Source organism: Cicer arietinum, chromosome 6 (assembly GCF_000331145.2).
Source record: "Cicer arietinum cultivar CDC Frontier isolate Library 1 chromosome 6, Cicar.CDCFrontier_v2.0, whole genome shotgun sequence".
Lineage (NCBI taxonomy): Eukaryota > Viridiplantae > Streptophyta > Magnoliopsida > Fabales > Fabaceae > Cicer > Cicer arietinum.
Genome location: NC_021165.2, coordinates 15737576 through 15755194, shown reverse-complemented (window position 1 = coordinate 15755194; position 17619 = coordinate 15737576). Strand labels below are relative to the sequence as shown.

General features: G+C 31.6%; 2 protein-coding genes across 3 annotated transcripts; both read left to right on the top strand.

The window, feature by feature from the left end:
• The first annotated feature begins 1851 nt into the window (after positions 1–1851).
• LOC101512658 (uncharacterized) lies at positions 1852–4234 on the top strand. Of its 2 annotated transcripts, none has more exons than XM_004505020.4 (2): positions 1852–2040; positions 2272–4234. In XM_004505020.4, exons 1-2 carry the CDS (start codon positions 1990–1992, stop codon positions 3409–3411), a joined length of 1191 nt encoding a protein of 396 aa, XP_004505077.1. In that variant the 5' UTR covers positions 1852–1989; the 3' UTR covers positions 3412–4234. The 2 variants fall into 2 exon arrangements, with proteins under 2 accessions (XP_004505077.1, XP_027191925.1); XM_027336124.2 differs by having other exon boundaries at positions 1857–2016.
• Positions 4235–14767: 10533 nt separating this feature from the next.
• Positions 14768–16545, top strand: LOC101512099 (uncharacterized protein C6G9.01c-like). The gene is made up of 2 exons (XM_004505019.4): positions 14768–15022; positions 15962–16545. The coding sequence occupies exon 2, from the start codon at positions 15978–15980 to the stop codon at positions 16359–16361; it is 384 nt and encodes a 127-aa protein (XP_004505076.1). The 5' UTR covers positions 14768–15022; positions 15962–15977; the 3' UTR covers positions 16362–16545.
• Positions 16546–17619: the final 1074 nt, after the last annotated feature.

The following is a 17619-nucleotide window of genomic DNA, read 5'->3' as shown; positions in this document are numbered from 1 at the left end:
CACATCTAGTAAACATAGTAAGTCAAAATTACAAATCCACTATCATGGTGTTAGAACTTAGAATACTATCTAAATACAAAAACATAATACACGAATCACAAAGTTCCATCTTATATTTATATTTTTTACTACATGACAACTGTAATTCTTTTTTTATTAATTTCTAATTTAAGATTTATTTTGTACAATTTATATTTAAATATACAATCTAAATTACAATATAACTCTGAAATTGTATCTTCACTTGAACAATTTATTCATTTATTATTAACTATAACCCATACCCAATACATATTTCATAAAATTAATTAATGTTAAATAATTTTTTTTTCAACACATATTCATATTAATTGCAACTTTTAATTAAAATATATAAAGTTAATATTTTATGGACTTGTTATATTTTATCTTGTGTAATCTTATGTTTAGTATTTTTAAGATTCATACTTATAGTGAATGTAACCTCTTATATATATATATATATATATATATATATATATATACATATATTGATTCAATAAAAAGTGTAAATGTAATATTTTAGTTTTTTTTTTTTTGACAGTCAACATTAGTACATAGTTAGTATATTAAATATTATTAATATTTTATTAATTAAAAATAAAAATTGAATATGTTTCTTATTAATGATCTCCTTAATTATTTATTTTATATTATTAAATAATCTTTATATCCCCTAAATATAATATTTTAGTTACTAATCAGATACCAAGGTTTATTTGAGAGAGAATTGAAGTGGTGGAGAATAATGATGGGAAGTAGGGAGGAGAAGAAAATCCCTTGGAGGACTACAAAATCTATTTGTTCATCCCATATCTGTGCTTTGCTTTGCTTTTATCTTTATTTTATTATTATTTACTTTTTTCCTTCAAAACTTAGCTGCCTACCACATGGTTATGTACATCAAGGTTCCATTCCATGCCTCTCCTCTTCCTCACTCTCTGACACACTCACACTCCATTAACGGTTTATATTGTCTTAGATTAAAAAAAAAAAAACAAGAACAAAAGTCACTTGGTCAACATGATAGATGAGAGATGAAAATTAAGGAGCAGATCAAAAGGCTTTTAATTACTACAAAAATGCAAAGTGTGGTGTAACATTGTTTTTGAGTCTTGAGATGTATACAGCCACATGGTGTTTTTTTTGTCCCTTTCATTTGGAACTTTTTTAGTCCATAATACAAACATTTGGTTCTTTTTTCCCTCATTGTATACCTGTTAATTTCTCTCTCCCTTTATAAATCTTAAAAGAGAAACTTTATCCTAGTTATCTCTAAACGGTCCATGCAATTCTCTTATATTTTTGTTCATGCTATATGAAAAACATAACTAAATTAAATTAGTTTTGAATTACCATTAATTAATAATTATTACAACAAAAATTGAAGTGGGATTTCCCTTGGGCGTTGAGCAGGTCTTAGGGATTCCCTCAATGTTAGTTATTCTATCTCTCTGCACAAAGGAATGTTATGTTGGAGTATATATGTGGATGTGTGTTTTTTCTTTTTCTTTTTTATTTTTATTTTTATTTTCTTTCTTGAACCACTCAAGATTCATCCTAATCTCGCTTTACCTCTATGTCCCTTTCTTGGATTTCGAATGTTCTTTTTTAATATTCCACTGCACAATTCCATTTCCATTATATTAATATCCAAAATTCAATCTTAGACTAGCCCATCACGTGAAGCTAGCTACACAATTCAATTTTATTTTGACATATATATTATACTATTAATTCTAGCTGATTAATTAAATAATAACCATAATTCATAAAATGTCCGCATCACATCTACTAGATGATAAATATTTGCAAAATCTTAATTAAAAAAAAAAAAAAGAAATGTGCATGCTAGTTAGCTAACCAGTCCTTTCAGTTCACTCTGTGAATGTGTGTGCTTATCCAGAAACGCCATTTGTAAGAGCAACTGAAGGCACCAACTGCAACAAACTCATTTTCTAAGACACCAAAATGTTTGGTAACTGTGATGAGAAAACGGTAACTCCTAACAGATGGACACAGGTTCATTCATCTTTCTCTCTCTGTCTCAATTATTAGACAAAAATACATGACCACCTCAATTTTGTTGTTTTCCTTTTGGAACAGAATATATCAACACTGTGTTATATTATTTTATATTATTCTAAAACATGCACTACCTTAAACAACTTTCTCTTTCTTCCATCTTCTTTTTTTCCATTAATTAAAAAAAAAATTCTATTTTTATTTTTTCTTTCTTATCCTTTTGTGTAGAGTGAGATAGATGATCATCATAAGGTTTCAATGGCATCAAATGGTAGTACTAGGGTTATGGAAAAACCAGGTCAAGATCTTGTACAACAGCAACAACAAGCTTTAAGGTGTCCACGTTGTGATTCATCAAACACAAAGTTCTGTTACTACAATAACTATAGCTTATCACAACCTAGACACTTTTGCAAAGCTTGTAAAAGATATTGGACAAGAGGTGGAACTCTTAGAAACGTTCCTGTTGGTGGTGGATGTAGAAAAAACAAACGTGTTAAGAGATCATCCACAACACACTCTTCCAACAATATTGATAATTCTACTAATACTATTGTTGCTTCTCCTTCTTCTTCTTCCAATCCTACTAGTGCTAATTCAAACCCTCCTTCTCAACTTCATAATTTTGATATTTCTAATTCTACCTCCAACCATATCAATACTTTGCTTTATGGTGGTGGTAATGGTAACTCTTGTCATGATGTCATGAATTTTCCTTTTTCAACAAGGTTCAATTCTAGAGTAGTTTCAAGTTCTTCTTCAGGGTATGATAATCTTCAGGTGAATAACTCTTGTCTTGGATTAGGATTTTCATCTGGGTTATTAATGTCTGGTTCTGGAGGAGAAGTTAATCATCATTATCATGATGCTGGTTATAACAGAAATGGGTTTAGTTCAAATAATAATAACAATCACACACTTGTTTCTAGTTACAATTCCATCTTTGGTTCTTCTTCAACTTCAACTAATTCCTTGGCTTCTACTCCAGTTATGACTTCTCTGCTTAGTTCTACACTATTGCAGCAAAAATTCATGAGTAGCACTGGTACTAGTAGTGGTGGAATGAAAGATGATATTTTTCATCATGAGATGAAAATGGAAGGAAATAGTAGTAGTGAGGTTGCAGGGATTATGGCTTCAAAAGAAGTGAAATTATGTGAAGGACAAAATAGGTTGCAGGAGTGGAATAATGTTAATGCTAATGGTGGTGTTGCTGTTGCTTTTCAAAACCAGATGGAGCATTTGGGTTTGTCTGATACTTCTTCTCTTTATTGGAATAATCATAACAGCAGCAACACAGCAACAGGTTTGGGTGTTTGGAGTGATCAACCTAATAATATTGGTCCTTCTGTTACTTCTCTGATCTAGAAGAAAAAAAAAGAAAAAAAAAGATGAAGCATCCTTTTCAAACTATCTGTTTAAGCTCTTTTTTTCTTTATTAGGCTTCTCTTTATTGCTGAAAAATGCTGCTTTTGTTTTTGTTTTTGTTTTTCCTTTGGAGTCAATTGGGTTTGGTTTACTTACATATTGAGAGAGAAAAAGAAAAAGATAGTTAAAGGTGAAATGGGAAAGGTAAAGGTGAGAGAGAGTTTAGGATCGGAGAGATCATGTCAGCTGCAAATATATTCAACCTGTTAGTTTTTATGTGTAAACAAGGTTGATAATTTGGTTATATATTGGGCTGAGAGGAACCTCGGATCCTCTTTTTCTCTCATCAACATCTTCTGAAACAGTGTTCTCATCTGGAGATTGATTCAAAGGGTGGAGTGGAGATTCTTTAATTTGGTGCAAGTTCTCCATTGTTGATTGAGTAAGTTGTTCTTTTTCATTAATTTTGTAATGTATATATATGCAATGACATATCCTTTGTTTTTCTTACTTAATGTATTGTGATTAGTTAGGGTGATGTGGGGGGTTACTCACTATATGAAAGAAATTCTAATGTTGGTTTCTTTTGTAATGTATTGTCATTAGTTCCTTAATTCATGACAGGAACTAATATGTTTGTTTCTTTTTGTTGTTGTTAACTTTCTTAACATTTGTAATGGAGATTAATGAGGGTATAATATGGTATAGGAGGAGGGGAGATTAATTAGTTAGTTTGATTTGGGTGATTAATGTATGTGGGATTGGTTTGTTTGTGTGGTTTTTCATTTTCATCTATTGGAAATTCTAAGAAAACTTTGGTTCATGCAAAGAGTAATGCTATTCTATTAATATTATTTTTATTATTATCTACTCTAGACAAATTCACATTAAAGAGTATAGCACCAAGCATATAGATCCTGAAATTAATGGTGTGGGCTAGTCTGGCTCAAAAGTGTTACACACAATAGGAATTTAAGCTGCAGAACTCGAACTCATATGTTGTCCTTTAGTGGCAGGGGATACTTCCTCTATATTCATTCAATTCAGGTGCCTAGAACCATAGAGCTAGCTGACACACACAGATTCATCAAAACCAATATATTTTTTTTTTTTTGTTACATTATTCATAGTACTCATTTACATCTCTTTTTTCACTCTCTTGTTTTCCCTCCACTTCATCTTATGTATGTTTGATTAATTAGCTTTTCAAAAACAAATTTCTGTTTTAAAAAAGAGAAAATCAGAGAGATGTAAGAATTGACACTGTACATGCATTACACACAAGAAATTCTCAACCTCCTCTTATTTTTAGAAGACAAAAAATAATTGACATGTCAATTCACTCTATACACAATTACTGTTTATATTTTATGTCAATTCATCTCGTGTGTCGTGTGACTATACACTGCAATTCTATCGCCTCATGCAAATTTAAATTGCTTAATGCTAACGTGATTCAAGCATTATTTTTCTTTTTAGTGCACCGGTTGAGTAATCTCGCTAATTAATTGATTTTGAATATTTGCCTTTCTTCAAATGCACCACCATATACTCATTGCAAACATTCATATCAAAGCCACATTACATTATTTGTGTTTTTGGTTCTAGTAGTCATTTTATTTTATATAAATTTAACTTTAGAATGTATTCTCTTCATAAAAGCTTGTCCTAAGCTCAGCTTAAGTTGAAATTCATTTTGCATGCAACAGTTATTCTACACGAAAACAACCTCTCACAAGTTTAGTGTATCAAATTTTGTTGTAACAAATTTTTGTGATTGAAATTCAATTTGACATAAATAAAATCATTAATACGTAAATTCATAATTTTTATACACATATTCAATATTTTATTTTATCTTTATCTATTTTATGCTATCAAATTACTAATATATCATATTATTTTATTTATTTATTTTTCTCTCAATGTGTCATTGAGGTATTTTGGTGTCTATCGATAATTTTTCAAATAAAATTGCTTAATAATGTGTTTCGCATGTATATATTGATACATAATTAATTATTTTTTGTAAAGATGAAATGTTTAAATTTGAATCATTAGCATATGTCTTTAGGACATAAGTTGAAATTTTTAATAACTAAAATTTAGACTCATTTGTTATATATTTTTAAAATAATGATTTTAGTATTCCGTATTTTAGAGATTAATTATTAGAGATTTTCAAGAAAATAAGAAGTTATTTTGTGTTTACTTGCTACATTATAAATTAGTCACTTATTTAAAAATTAAAAATAAGTTATTAAAAAAAAAATTTATACACTACTAAAAATAACTTTTCATTTTAAGTAACTTTTATATTACTTTTCATTAATTTAAAAAGTTGTAATACACGAATACAAACTTTTAAAAGTAATTGTTTAAAATAATAATAATTTTACAAAAAAATGTTATAACAAATGCATTCTAATATATAATGAAAATTTAGAGAATGATTTGAAACACCAAAAGGCATAAATAAATTAAAACCTCAAATGATGATACTTAATTATCTTCAAATATTTAATTGGACACTTGAGCTTTTGTTGAGTTTATTTAAGTTTTTGTTAAAAAAAATCACACATAGTGACAAATTAATTGTTTTTGAAATGATTATTACCATTTATATAGCTTGAAAATTAGTATAAATATTTAATAGTCAAATAAAGAGTATGTAATAGTTGGGGCGAGAATATACCAAATAAATCAATAATGATTTATATTTAGTCTGCAATAGACTCAAGCTAAATCAAACTTTTTTATACAAGTCAAATCAATGTTTTTTTTAAATCTTAATTAGATAAAAAAAAATAATGAAAAAAAAGTTAAACTACATAGTATTGGAAAAGCCTATTAGATCTACAAAGTTTGGATTGTTTAATTAAATATAGATAATTTTGTATTCCCTATTATTATTATTATTATTATTATTATTATTATTATTATTATTAGGCTTAATTGCACTTTTGGTCCCCCTATTATAGGTGAAAATTGAAAGTAGTCCCTCCATTTTGTTTCTCCCCAGTTTTAGTCCCCCAAACAGAATTTGAGTCCAAATCATGATGAGTTGTCATTTTTTTAATGACGTGTCAATAAAAAGCTGACGTGGCAGACGCATACGTGGAATAAACTTATTATTATATTATTTCTGATTAAAAAATATAATTTATATTTTTAAAAATCATTATTATAATTGTTAAAAATCATTATTACAAATAAAATTTATTTGTTAAAATTAAATTAAAAGAAAAAACACCTAAAATCAAAAATCCTAAACAAATCAAAATCAAAAGGATTCACCCTAAAATCATTATAAACCCTAAAATGTTACCAAGTATGGAAAATATTATTGGATTGGATCAAATTCACTGTTACTGGGGTTGTTTTGTGTGGCAGTATGAACATAAGATGTTACTGGAATTGATTATGAAAGGTCATCCTGAGCCCCATAAAAAGATTGGTGGAGAAATTTGTGCTTTCCAAGTCCGCATGCATCCTATGTGGAAAAGCAAATGCTTCTTTCTCATTAGGGAGGATGAATCTGCTGATGATTTTAGCTTCCGTAAATGTGTGGATCATATTCTTCCCTTGCCTGAAGCGATGCAAGTGAAACATGATGCAAACAGAGCATTAGGTGGTTCTGGTGGAGCAAAGCGTCGTGGTGGGAGAGGAGGTTCACGCGGACATGGGAGAAAGGGAAAGTCCAGACATTGAGTGCAGTGAGTAGCTACTCTTAGTCTTGGTTGTGTTTTAAGATTTTAGTGTTTCTATGAGCTTGTTCCATGTTTCCTTCTACTAGTAAATGTATTACTCAGATTTGACTTTTTAATTGATAGTGAAGCTACTCTCTCCCGAGGAAGATGGTCACATTGACTGTACCGCATAAACATCTGTGTTTGTTTCCCTCTCTCAATCTTGCATTCAATTTTAGTGTTTATTCTTGCTGCTGCAATTTGATTTCTGTGGCAGTGAATTTTTCATACTTGGTAACATTTTAGGGTTTATAATGATTTTAGGGTTCATGAGTGAATCCTTTTGATTTTGATTTGTTTAGGATTTTTGATTTTAGGTGTTTTTTCTTTTAATTTAATTTTAACAAATAAATTTTATTTGTAATAATGATTTTTAACAATTATAATAATGATTTTTAAAAATATAAATTATATTTTTTAATCAGAAATAATATAATAATAAGTTTATTCCACGTATGCGTCTGCCACGTCAGCTTTTTATTGACACGTCATTAAAAAAATGACAACTCATCATGATTTGGACTCAAATTCTGTTTGGGGGACTAAAACTGAGGAGAAACAAAATGGGGGGACTACTTTCAATTTTCACCTATAATAGGGGGACCAAAAGTGCAATTAAGCCTTATTATTATTATTATTATTATTATTATTATTATTATTATTATTATTATTTTTATTATTATTAAGTTTTTTAATTTGTGCTAAATCATAAATTTAAATGTATTATCTATTATATATAGAATGAAATAAGATGATAATGTTGTATATTAAAATATAATTTAATTAAGTTGATTGTCGTATTAATTCTTAGTTTAATACATATGTCTTCACTACTTACTACTTGTCATTTATAAAATTTTGAAAAAGTATGTTGAATCATAAAAATTGACTTAAAGACATAGATCAAACTCATGCATAACATTATCAAAATATGTAAGACTCTTGATATACAAAGTCTAACTTCAGCCTAGTCTATTTTCATCATTCATTCACCCATAGTAATAGTTATTAACAAAATAGACAAATGGATTGTGCAAGTAGCTCAATAGCACATGCCCCAATTGGTGAGTGCTCCAAATTTTATAATTTTTTATAATATAATAAAAAGAAGATGAATTATAAAATTACAAAATTTTAAGTTTAGTCCCTTATATTTTTTTTACTTTAATTTCTATTTTGATTTTATAGACTTTTTATAGAAACTCAAATACCATTTTATTTTATAAAAATAACTTTTCAAAATAAAGACTAAAAGTGAATTAAAAAAATTTCATAAACTAAAAAATTGATAACTTTTTATAGGAATTTTAATTTATACAAATAATTCTACTAATTGATAATTTTGATAATCGCTAAATCAAAGACACACTTATAATTATAATGGAGATCAAGTTATCTTGGTGGGACTGGGAGATAATAAATTGGTAGATAAAAACATTCAATTGTGCACAATATAAAGTCTTCTGAATCGATACTTTGAATCAAAATGATTCACCCGGATGTTAATAGAGATTTGTGAAAGTGTCGATAGTCAAGAGTGAAAGTGAACAACCGACAAAGCACAACAGTAAAAATGAATATTCAGTAGAGTTCATGTGTTCTTTTATATATTAACAATAATTATTGTGATTAAATTAAGAATAATTAATACAAATATTTGATAGCGAAAATAATATGATCAATGATAAAAAAAAAGATATTGTATTTGGAAAATTGAATTTTATATTCTACATCTTGACTTCTATTTCATATTTTACCACTTTTTGCACAAACTTTTCAAAATTATTATATAAAAAAAATAAATTAAAAAAAAAATTTAAAAAAAATTAAAAAAAAAAATGGTTTATTTTTTTAATTCACATCTATATTTTTTAAAAAAATATTTTCTCAATTCAAAATATTTTCCCAATTTTGTTTTAAATCTCGAAATTTTCAACGCATACAAATTTTTCTTTTTTTTACAATTCAATAATTTCAAAAACAAATTTTTCAAAGTATAAAATTTTATCAGTGTTTTTACATACTAAAATTTTTAAATTTAAAATTTATGATATATTAATTTCTAACTATATTCTTTTGAAAAATTGACTCAGGAAATTTTGTTAGGTGTGAAGTAAAAAATAAGTCTAATAGTTTTAATATAAAAAATAAAAATGATAAATGGAATATTGAATTTTTAAAAAACTGTAAGGTAGAGAAGTTAGAGGGGGAAGCGAATTTTCTCGTATTCTAATACCACAAACCTAATTCAGTTTTTTCTTTTCTTCCTCTCTATTCCAGCCTTCCTCGCTCTCTCTCCCTTTTGCTTACAAGTTACAGCATTCCTCTCTCCCTCCTCCAGATTCACGGATACGCTCGGCCGCCTCTGCCTGACTGCTTCTGTGGCCATTCGTCGTTGTTCGCCGCAACCTCATCTATCTCCAGATCGCTTGCTGCTTTGTTCAAAAGGTTAGGATTTCTATTTTATTAGTGCTGATTTTTGTTAGTTAGTTTTGATTTAGAATTCTGTTAGTTTGCTCCCTTAGTTAGTTTTGATAGTTCGTCGCCCCGACTCTATTAGTTTTGATTTTAATTTTTCTTAGTTCGTCGCACATGTGTCAGTGTGTCAGTTTTGATTTCTTCATTTTGTTGAGTTTTACCTATCCTAAGAATTTAACTTATATGGTAGTACCCTGATATTTTTGTGAAATTCTACCTTTGCTTCGTTAACAATGAAAAGAGGAAGAAGAGAAACAACCACTCTAGTATTTCATAACATAGAATGAACCAAACTTAAGTTAATAGGGTTACAATGAGTATATATATAAAAGAATAGAATTGTCTAAAATACCATTACTACTAATATATAATAATATTATCTAACATCTCCCCTCAAACTCGCGATGCATTAACATGGAGCATCGAGAGTTTGTCATCTTTGTAAACAAATCAGCAATCTGTAAAGAAGAAGAAACAAATGGTAGAGTAATAGTTCCATGCTGAAGATGATGACGAGTAAAATGACAATCAATCTCAATGTGTTTGGTGCGTTCATGAAAAACCGAATTGTGAGCAATTTGAATAGCACTCTTGTTATTGCAGTGCATCGGAGTTGGCTCAGAAAGAGAGATACCCATATCAGACAAAAGCCAACGCATCTAAATTATTTCAGCGGTAGTGGATGTCATAGCACGATACTCAGCTTCTGTAGAGGAGCGAGAGACAATGTCTTGTTTCTTACTCTTCCAAGAAATAAGAGAGTCTCCAAGAAAGATATAGAACCCTGTGGTGGATTTACGATTTGTGGTGTCACCAGCCCAATCAGCATCAAAATAAGCTCGTAACTCTAATGAGGATGACGATGGAAAGAGAAGACTTTGAAATTGAGTTCCTCGAAGATAACGAAGAATCTGAATAACTGCTGCCCAATGTACTGTAGTGGGAGAGACGACAAACTGACTAACAACATGAACAACATAAGCAATGTCAGGTCTGGTAATCGTAAGATACACTAAGTTGCCAACCAAAGTACGATACAAAGTGGAATCTGGTAAAGGAACACCATCCGAGAGAGCATATTTCACATTCAACTCAAGAGGAGTATCTGCTGCTCCAGTATCAAAAAGACGAGTCTGATTAATAATGTTGGCAATGTACTTGGATTGAGAAAGAAGGTAGCCTCTAGGAGAGTATGCAACTTCAATCCCCAAGAAATAGCGAAGAGTTCCCAAGTCCTTCATCTCAAATTGTTTGGCTAACTGCAATTTCAACTCATTGATTCCACTAACATCATCACTTGTAATAATCATATCATCAACATATAGAGAAAGTATAATGCGACCATAAGTGGTGGACCTTATAAACAATGCAGAATCATGTTCACTAGAGCGAAAGCCAAGAGAAGTGATCACAGTAGAGAATTTCTCAAACCAAGCTCGAGGAGCCTATTTAAGACCATATAGAGCCTTTTTTAACTTACATAGTTCCCCTTGATTATGAGAAACTCCTTGCGGAGGGACCATATAGACTTCTTCATGAAGCTTACCATTTAAAAAAGCATTTTTGACATCCATTTGAGAAATATGCCATTGACGAATAGATGCAACTGCAATAAGAGTACGAATAATGGTCATCTTGGCTACAAGAGCAAAAGTTTCTTCATAACCCATACCATATTGTTGAGAGAAACCCTTAGCAACAAGATGTGCTTTGTAGCATTCAACTGACCCATCAGACTTAGTTTTGATCTTGTATACCCAACGAGACCCAATAGCACGTTTTCCAGGAGGAAGAGGTACTAATTCCCAAGTATTGGTTTTGTGCAATGCAGAAAGTTCTTCTGCCATAGCTTGCTGCCAAAGAGGATCAAGAACAACCTCTTTATAGGAAGAGGGCTCAGAAAAACTGTGAATAGAGGTTAAGAAAGAAACAAACGAAGTTGAGCAAGTGGAATAGACAAAATCAGGTAACTGAGTAGACTTACGTTGACGAGAAGGGTAACTAGGAGGGTCAACAATCGCATGAGATGGTTGAACAACCGGGGGGACAAGAGGGATATCATCATGTGGAGTATTAGTATTTGTCCCGCAATTCTCAACATTACAATCACCAGAAGCATAATCATTAGGACCAAACGGATCAATATGGGTTAATTCATAACTCTTAGTAATCCGAGAATCAGAGGAAATAGAGTAAAAAGGGATGTGCTCAAGAAAAACAACATTACGAGATACATAAAGTTTTCCTACATGAGGATCATAACAACGATAATATTTTTGACCATCTCCATAACCAAGAAAAACATACAATGCTGAACGAGAAGACAACTTACTGCGCTCTACTTGAGGGCGAAGAACAAAACAAGTAGAACCAAAAACTTTCAAAGAATGATAATCAGGGGTAGAAGCATACAATTTTTCAAAGGGAGACAAACCTGATATGATAGAGGATGGAATTCTATTAATAGCATGAACAGCAGTAAGAACTGTTTCTCCCCAAAACTCGCTAGGAACTGAAGCGGACAACAAAAGGGAACGAACAATCTTTATAATATGACGGTGTTTCCTTTCAGCAACTCCATTTTGTTGAGGAGTATCAGTACAAGATGTTTGGTGGAGGGTGCCATCATAAGCAAGTAATTCAGAAAATTTATTAGAGGTATATTCACCACCTAAATCACAACGAAAACACTTTATAACAGAATTATGTTGAGTTTTGACCATTGCACGAAACATATGATAAATGTCAAAAAATTCAGCTCAATTTTTCATAAGATAAACCCAACAATAACGAGTGTAATCATCAATAAACGAAACATAATATCTAGATCCATCTTTGGTGAGAACCGGTGATGGACCTCAAACATCAGGGTGAACTAAATCAAAGGGCACATATGAAACAGAAACACTTTTACTAAACGGTAAAGCTGGAAGTTTGGCAAGTTTACAACCACAACAATATGAGATACCACAGATTTGTAACTTTCCTAAGGCTCCAGTAGAAGCTAAATATTTTAATCTAGAAGCAGAAACATGTCCAAGGCGAGAATGCCATAGATAAAAACTAGAAGATAAGGAATTCAAGCGAAAACTAGATAATAAGTCAGCAGTAGTTGTGGAGGCTGCAGTATCTGGGAGTCGCAGGTCGTCCAAAACATAAAGTCCCCCTTTTCTATGACCTATCCCAATCAGCCTCCCGGAATGTGGATCCTGCACACAACAAGAAGTGGAAGAAAACATAACCGAATAATTGAGATCACATATTTAACTAACAGAAGCAAGACTCAAAGTAAAATTAGGAATATAATAAACATCAGAAAGAGACATGTTAGGTGTGGAGACAGAACCAACGCCTGCTAGTGGTATAGGAGTGCCATCAGCAGTCATAACCGACACAGACGAGACAAGTTTCACATACACAAAAGATTTATCATCGTATGTCATATGATGAGATGCTCCCGAATCAAGAATCCATATGGAAGGAGATATATCTGACATACCAGAGGAGTTCAAACCTTTAGAAGAGGTGGCAGACACGGCATGTGATTGAGTGGCAAGAAGTTTTTTTTGAAGTTGTTCTGCAATATCAAATATTTGGGAAGCAATCTCAGATGAGTATGCAGAACCAGAACTAGAGCCAATGGTAGAAAGAGCAAAAGCAACAACATTGGATGATGACCCCCTAAAATTCTTCTTATGTGTTCTCCCCAATTTCGGACAATGTGCTTGAAGAGAATCATCCTTAGCATCAGCCATAACAAATAATGACAGGAAAATACGACAAATACAATCACTGAGACAAAATAAATTAGGGATAATCTGGTGCTGTGAGAGCCCGATTTATCCCCCTACAGACGTCGTTTCGCCGATCCGACCGTTGAAGACAAAGACCTGAATGTTGCGAACCTACTGTCCAAAAATCAGCCCGATCCAACGGTTAACGAATGCACAATCGATGTTTTTGTGAGTCTGATTTAACAAAATCGGGAATATGGTTACTCTTCTCTTTTAGTGGTTGTCTTTCCTATCAAAATAGTCTTTCTCTTCTTTATAGTAGATCCCAAAATCAACCAAAGCTCTTTGATACCATTAACAATGAAAAGAGGAAGAAGAGAAACAATCACTCTAGTGTTTCATAACATAGAATGAACCAAACTTAAGTTAATAGACTTACAATGAGTATATATATAAAAGAATAGAATTGTCTAAAATACCCTTACTACTAATATATAATAATATTATCTAATATGCTTATGTTGTTCAGATAGCATGAATTTTAAAGCTTATTTTGTTAGTGTTGAGTTAGGAGTTTGTAATTTTGATTTGGAGTTTCAATTAGACGTCAGTGCTGATTTTTGTTTAGAATTTTTGTGTTGCACATAAGATGTTTGACTTTATGTCTATATAAAGTATTTGAGTTTTTTGTTGCAGATAAGATGTTTGAGTTTTGTTTCATTTTTGTTTGAGTTTTTTTGTTGCATTTTTTATGTCGGCCACCCCAAGCTTTTTAGTCAAGTTCCGTCACTAGTTGGTTATCAAGCATATATATTTTGATTCCTCTAAATTTAAATTTCAATAATTTGAGAATAAAAAATACATAGAGAATTAGAGGCATCAAATCAAACAAAAGCAATAAACATAATTTTTCTTTTTCCCTCTTATCTAACAGTTGATTTGGCCTCCACAAACATAAAATACAATGAATCTAAAAAATCCATTATTTAGGGTTTTGTATTTTGGGATTTCTTATATAACTCTAATTGCGATAAATTGTTGATTGATTATGAAATTGATTCTATTAGTAATATATGTGTCTTGTGAAATAATTGTTAGAGTTTTTGAAACGATCAAAATTGTGGATTTCAATTTTGTGTTATTATTCTAAATTTGGAGTTTTTGTGATTGTTAGTGGCATTGATAGTGATTGTGATGTTAATCATTTTTAATATAAAATCATTGATGGAGGGATTTATTAGTGTTGTTGGTGATTCATGGTTTTCGAAATATGATCTTGTATCTCTAAGTTGGTATGCCACATGGAAATTTTTAATAGTGAAATGTCCAAATTACCATCAGTGAAATTAGAAAATAATAAACATATCAAAACCCTAAAATCTGTAGCTTCTGAAATCTCTCTCGCTCTCCCGTGACAACTCATCATCTCCTCCCTCTTTCTCCCTCCATTCGCAGAATCGCGGGCCCTGCAGCCACTCTGTCGTCAGTCGTTGCTCGTCCGTCTCCACCTCCATCTCCGGTTCCCTTCGTAAGCTTCGCGCGACGCATCCGTTTTCACTGCGTCTGGCCACAGCGCAGTCGCGCCGTTCTCTCATCACTTCATATTCGTCAGTACTTAGACGTCTCCCTCCTCGCGCGCGCCCCACTGATGTGAGTTACTCATTGACTCATTGAATTTGATTGCATGTCTGAATCTCTATGATTTTGATACTACCTCTGAGTTTGATAACTTGTTTCAATGGATGATAAATTGTGTTTGAATCTGATTATGTTTTTGCATCCGTGATTGTGATTTATGACTGTGACAGAGTGAATTTGAGTGAGTTTGGAATTTGGAAAACATAAAAAAAAACAAAGGTAAAGTGATGAGTTTTGCATCTTTGAATGATTGAATCAGAATCTGCTTTGTGAGTACTGAGTAAAGACTGTAATCTCTGTGCGTTTGCATCAGTGAATTTGAGTGAGTGAGTCGAAATTTGGGAAATAGCAAAAATCAAAGATAAACTGATGTTTTGATTGTGACACTGGCCATGTGCTCTGTGACTGTGAGTAAATTGATGAGTTTAGGAAATAGCAATTAATGGGAATGAAGAATATCACAAGGAAATTGGGTTTCAGTGCTTCTGAATGATTTGATGGTCTAAACTTATTTACAATAACTACAACTTCTTACTTCTATGGGAATTTGATAGCAAGAGCAGCAAGGTTGGCATTGAGAAGATTAAGAATTTTCTACTCATCTGTGTTTGGGATTATTCACATAATAAACAATAAATACTCATCATTATCCATTATTATATAATTGAGTGCTTGATGCAAGAGAAACTTGTTGTTAAATCATATCCTGGCTTCTGTTCGTATGTTATTTTTAATTTGTTTGTTTAGGGTTTATAATTTAGAGTTTAGGGTTTAGGTATAATGTGCATTATTAGTTTTTTAACCTCTCTTTTTTAATTTTGAAACTGTATATTTGTAACTGATGTTAAGGTTTTAGATTAGATGTTAGGCTTATTACACTTTAAGTGCAATACTTTTTTTTTATGTTTAATTATCGCTTCAGTTCTCAAAATTAAGTAACATGACATGCAGCTTTCTTATCACGCCAATGTTGAAGAAGAGTTCCAAAGTAACTCCAAAGAAGTTGCAAGAGAATGCCATTGGGGAAGAGCAAAAGCCTTCTTCTGTACCGAAAAAAGCAGTTAGCGAAATTGATGAAATATTCGCTGGAAAAAAGAGAAAGAAATCTGATGCGAAAAAAACTGGAAAATCCGGTGACGTAACTAAGAGTGCTGATAAAACAAAGAAGATGAAGAATGAAAAGAAAAAATCCAAAAGGGTAGATGATGGTGAGTTTGTAGATCGGCCTTCTCGACCAAGAAAGAAAACAGAGGATGGACTTACTATCTATTCGGAAGAGGAGTTAGGTCTTAGTAAAGGGGATGCTGGAAATACTCCACTTTGTCCATTTGATTGCTCTTGTTGCTTTTAATGGAAGCTGCTAATGATTTGTGCACTGATTTCCTTGCTCCAACAAACGAAGGTGTTGTGGTTGTATTACATCCTTTATTATTTACAGTTGGGCCAAGTGTGACTTGAGTTATGTTGTAATGACCTTGAATTCTTTAGATCTAGATATGATTCCTTGAAGTAATTTCAATTTTGCAACAGTTTTAGTTCCGCTCTTCTAGGCTTTACTCCCTTCAAACATAAAATTATTCATGTATGATGTCTCAGCCAAACGGTTTGAGTGATTTATTAGAAAATGGAGGGAATGTTTTGAGGTGCTTCTATTTCATTGAGTTGTCTTTTTTTTATTATTTTAATATATATGTAATGATTTGTTCCATCACTGACATCTTTTATCCTCTGAAACCTTCGTAGCTGATTTCAGTGTTTGTGTTGTAAGTTGTAACTTCTTCGGTTATGTTGTAGCAATTAATTTTATTATGTACTATGATTAGCTTTATTGGAACTATGTAGATGTGTGGTTTGATTTTATCATTTCATATCCCAGTATTTCTAGAAGGAAGGCCAATTTCCCCTTGCCATCTTGTTGCACCAGCTTTAGAATTCTTGATTACAAAGCCTTTGCCATACTATGTGTATGGTTAAAATAAAACCTTTAATGTAGATTGCAGAGACAAGCAATGAACTGGTGGTGGTTGAAGTGAAGACAAAGCAAGTCCAAAGAATAAACATGCAAAGGTGGCTAAAACATGGTATGTATGAGGCAGACCAACTGTTAGATGAGGTTCCTACTGATGCACCACGGAAGAATCTAAATCTCTACTGGCTACCAGTAAGGTGGTGAGCTTCTTTTCAGTAGTCCATCTGAGTCTAGGCTAGAGAATTACTAGAGAAGATAGAATTTTTTGGCAATGCAAAAGGGTATGTTAGAAACTCCTGACAAAGATTGCCAATTACATCTTTAGTGCATGAATCTAGCATATATTAGAGATTAGAGTTATAAACAGGAAATACTCAAATTACTACTTACATAGATTACTGAGGGAACTAGGTACCAATAATCTGCATAGTGGGACTGAATGGGATGGATACGACCACCCTTGCCCAAAGAATTGCTTTGGTTAGTCAAACAACATCAAAAGATTCTGAAATATAGTCCCAAAAGATTCTGAAATATAGTCCCAAGCTTTAAGTTCAAACTGTACCTGCATCTTTTTATCATTGTACTCGAGGTGTGCAAGGACGGTCTTACTCAATGTCTGTTCTCTGAATGTGAGAAT